Source organism: the organism of the source record quoted next, unplaced genomic scaffold, assembly GCF_019419815.1.
Source record: "Pyrus x bretschneideri cultivar Hongxiangsu unplaced genomic scaffold, Pyrus_bretschneideri_v1 Contig33, whole genome shotgun sequence".
In the NCBI taxonomy this organism is placed as follows: Eukaryota; Viridiplantae; Streptophyta; class Magnoliopsida; order Rosales; family Rosaceae; genus Pyrus; species Pyrus x bretschneideri.
In genome coordinates this window covers 2,837,369-2,839,987 of record NW_025999646.1, presented here as the reverse complement: position 1 = coordinate 2,839,987, position 2,619 = coordinate 2,837,369, and the positions used below count along the sequence as shown (strand labels likewise).

The 2,619-nt window shown below is 42.8% G+C and overlaps 1 protein-coding gene across 1 annotated transcript; it reads right to left on the bottom strand.

Annotated features, from left to right (window-relative positions):
- Positions 1-329: 329 nt before the first annotated feature.
- On the bottom strand, positions 330-2,383 carry LOC125480404. The gene is made up of 2 exons (XM_048591244.1): positions 1,445-2,383; positions 330-1,052 (listed from the first exon to the last, which is right to left on the bottom strand). Exons 1-2 carry the CDS (start codon positions 2,055-2,057, stop codon positions 649-651), a joined length of 1,017 nt encoding a protein of 338 aa, XP_048447201.1. The 5' UTR covers positions 2,058-2,383; the 3' UTR covers positions 330-648.
- Positions 2,384-2,619: the final 236 nt, after the last annotated feature.

Here is a 2,619-nt window from a genome sequence, read left to right as displayed (position 1 = left end):
GCCCTCCAACGGCTCAACGAATTGCCACTATGGGCACTGGGCATAGTAGCTGAGTAGCTGCTAGCCTTATGCATTTGTATGCGTTGTTATTGGTATCTGTCGATATACTCACTCAACATATGTTAGCATCTGTTAGCATGTTCGCTCAAAAACTATTAACATCAATCGACATACTTGCTCACACGCTATTCTTATTGATCCCCTAATAATATTTCCTAAATCCGCAATTGGTGAAGAGCATTTACCAACTCTTCAGTTGGATTACCCCTATCATTTGTTTATGAAAAGTAAATATCGCCTTGTCCTAAGAAAAACTTAAAATTCAATCATTCAGTGAAGTCCAAATCATGACATAACAAAAAGCTTACAATGAAGTACACTCTTTTAAAATTTCTAACTTTCCTTTACAGTCAAAAAGAACGAAAAGGAAAGAACAATATAAAACGGTTTCTTGCTTTACAGACCCACACGTCCTTCCCTTTCCCATGACGAAAAACAAAAACAATCCTAATTAAACCCTAATTGTAATTTTGTTCTTTTTTTTTTCTTTTTTTCTTGGTTAAACTTAATTCCAATCAAATATATATTTTTTTAAAAAAACCTATTAAATTATAGGGGGAAAGAAAAAAGTTTGAGCAAATATGTGTATCAATGGCTTCCAGGGTTGACCATCTTCATGTACTGATTCAAAGACTTTTGTCTCTGCAGCCTCATTTCCTCATTGAACTTGTTTATGAACTCTTCCGCTCGGCGGTTCAACTCGTCCTGACTCAGCGACGGCTCTTTCCTCAGCCTCCCTCTACTTCCGTCCACGGCGGCTGCACCTCTCAGTTTCTGGTTGCTTCGGTCCTTAAACGTCTCTTCCTTCGCCATCACTGGCGTGTCCACCGCCGACGTCAAGTCAACGTTTAACTGACAGCCGCGGTTATTGAACGTCTCGGACTTCTCCATGCGCCTACTCAACGTATTTGACCGACCTTCCGTTATCGCCTTCCACGTGCTCTCCAGCGTGTCGTACTGTTTTGGCTTCGCCACTCTCAAAGGCTTCCCACCTGTGAAATATGGCGGTAAAAGGTTAAATGTCTACTTTACCCCTTTGTGCTAGAGCACCTTTTACTTTTCAACGTATCATATATAAAAGGACTTATTAGACATTATCCAAACTTTTATGCCGTTACTTGTTTACCTGATAACAAATGTTGGAAAATGCTTTTCAGATGGTCACAAACATTTTCGTTTTTAAATAACTAAAATCATTAGAAAGTATTACAAATAATTTAAGATTCTAAAAGGACTTATCAGTTTCTTCGAAAAGCACTTTTAAGTGACAAGGACTTGAATTTTCAATAAAAGTTTTGTTATGCTAGCAAAAGTGCTTCTTACTAAAACAATCTCAAACTATCTGAACATAAAACTAGGGTTATGAAATTGAAAATGAAAATACCTTCAGGACTGGATCTAGCCGGTTTCCGGTGACTGTATCTCGCCGAAACTAGAGGTCTCTTCACGGGCAAAGCAATCTCATCGGACTCCGCCATACTCTTCGGCGGCCAGATCACAAGCTTATCTTCGTATTCGTGATCATCTTTATTCTCAGCCACCTCAGGCTTTGCTTCTTCTACGTAGCCATTGCTCACAAACGCAGACGTCGGCTCATGAACAACCTCAGGCTCTCGATACCTCGGTTCGTAAACCGCCTCCGACCCCGATTTGATCACAACCGCAGACGTCAGCTTATGAACCTTCGGCTCTCGATACATCGGCGCGTAAACCGCCGCTGGCTCCGAAACGCTCACCTCCGACTCCTGTTGAAGCTTCGGCTGAGGCGACCTGCCGTAGCCGTCGAATCTGGAGGAAGCGGCGATGGTGATGATGATGCCGTTGACGAGGAAGTAGAGGTACGGAGGGCGGAGCAAGAATCGGAATGAGGAGCACATGACCGAAAAGTTAGAGGCTACGAACTCCGCCGCCATCGGAACGGAGATCTTCATGGCCAGAGCCCACGCCACAAAGCCGCTCGAAATCAGGACAATCTTCAGAGAAGCTAACCAAGACATTTTTGATAAAGTAAGATCTTAATCAAGTTTAATTTTGATTAGTTGGTGACTGTTTGAGAACGAGTGAGAGTGAGTGAGAACTGGAGATGTGAGCACTGAGAGGTGGTCGTTTGAGAGAAACTGAATTAATGCATGGGGAATATATAGTGAAGGAGAGGGAGGGGCGCGTATTTTGTGATGGAACTTGAGCCGTCGGATTTAGACGAGGCGTGATCGATGGATTGTGATGAATTAATGCATGGGGAATATATAGAGAAGGAGAAGGAAGGACGCGTATTTTGTGATGGGACTTGAGCCGTCGGATTTAGACAAGGAGCGATCGATGGATTGTGACTGAATTAATGCATGGGGAATATATAGAGAAGGAGAAGGAAGGACGCGTATTTTGTGATGGGACTTGAGCCGTCGGATTTAGACAAGGAGCGATCGACGGTGGATTGTTGACTCGGCGCGCAAGGATGGCCCACTCTTGTTGCCTTGTTGGGGGAAAATTTTTTGGTTGTAACGAGAGTACAAGTGGTACACTATGTGTTTTAATAAGAATGATGAGAAATCTTTTTTT

What these genes read in the sequence shown, in the direction of transcription:
- LOC125480404 (XM_048591244.1), bottom strand. Translation starts at nt 2,057, where the DNA reads ATGTCTTGGTTAGCTTCTCTGAAGATTGTCCTGATTTCGAGCGGCTTT. An exon ending in GGCTAGATCCAGTCCTGAAG is followed by an intron (nt 1,053 to 1,444) that starts GTATTTTCATTT and finishes CATATTTCACAG; the next exon opens with GTGGGAAGCCTTTGAGAGTG.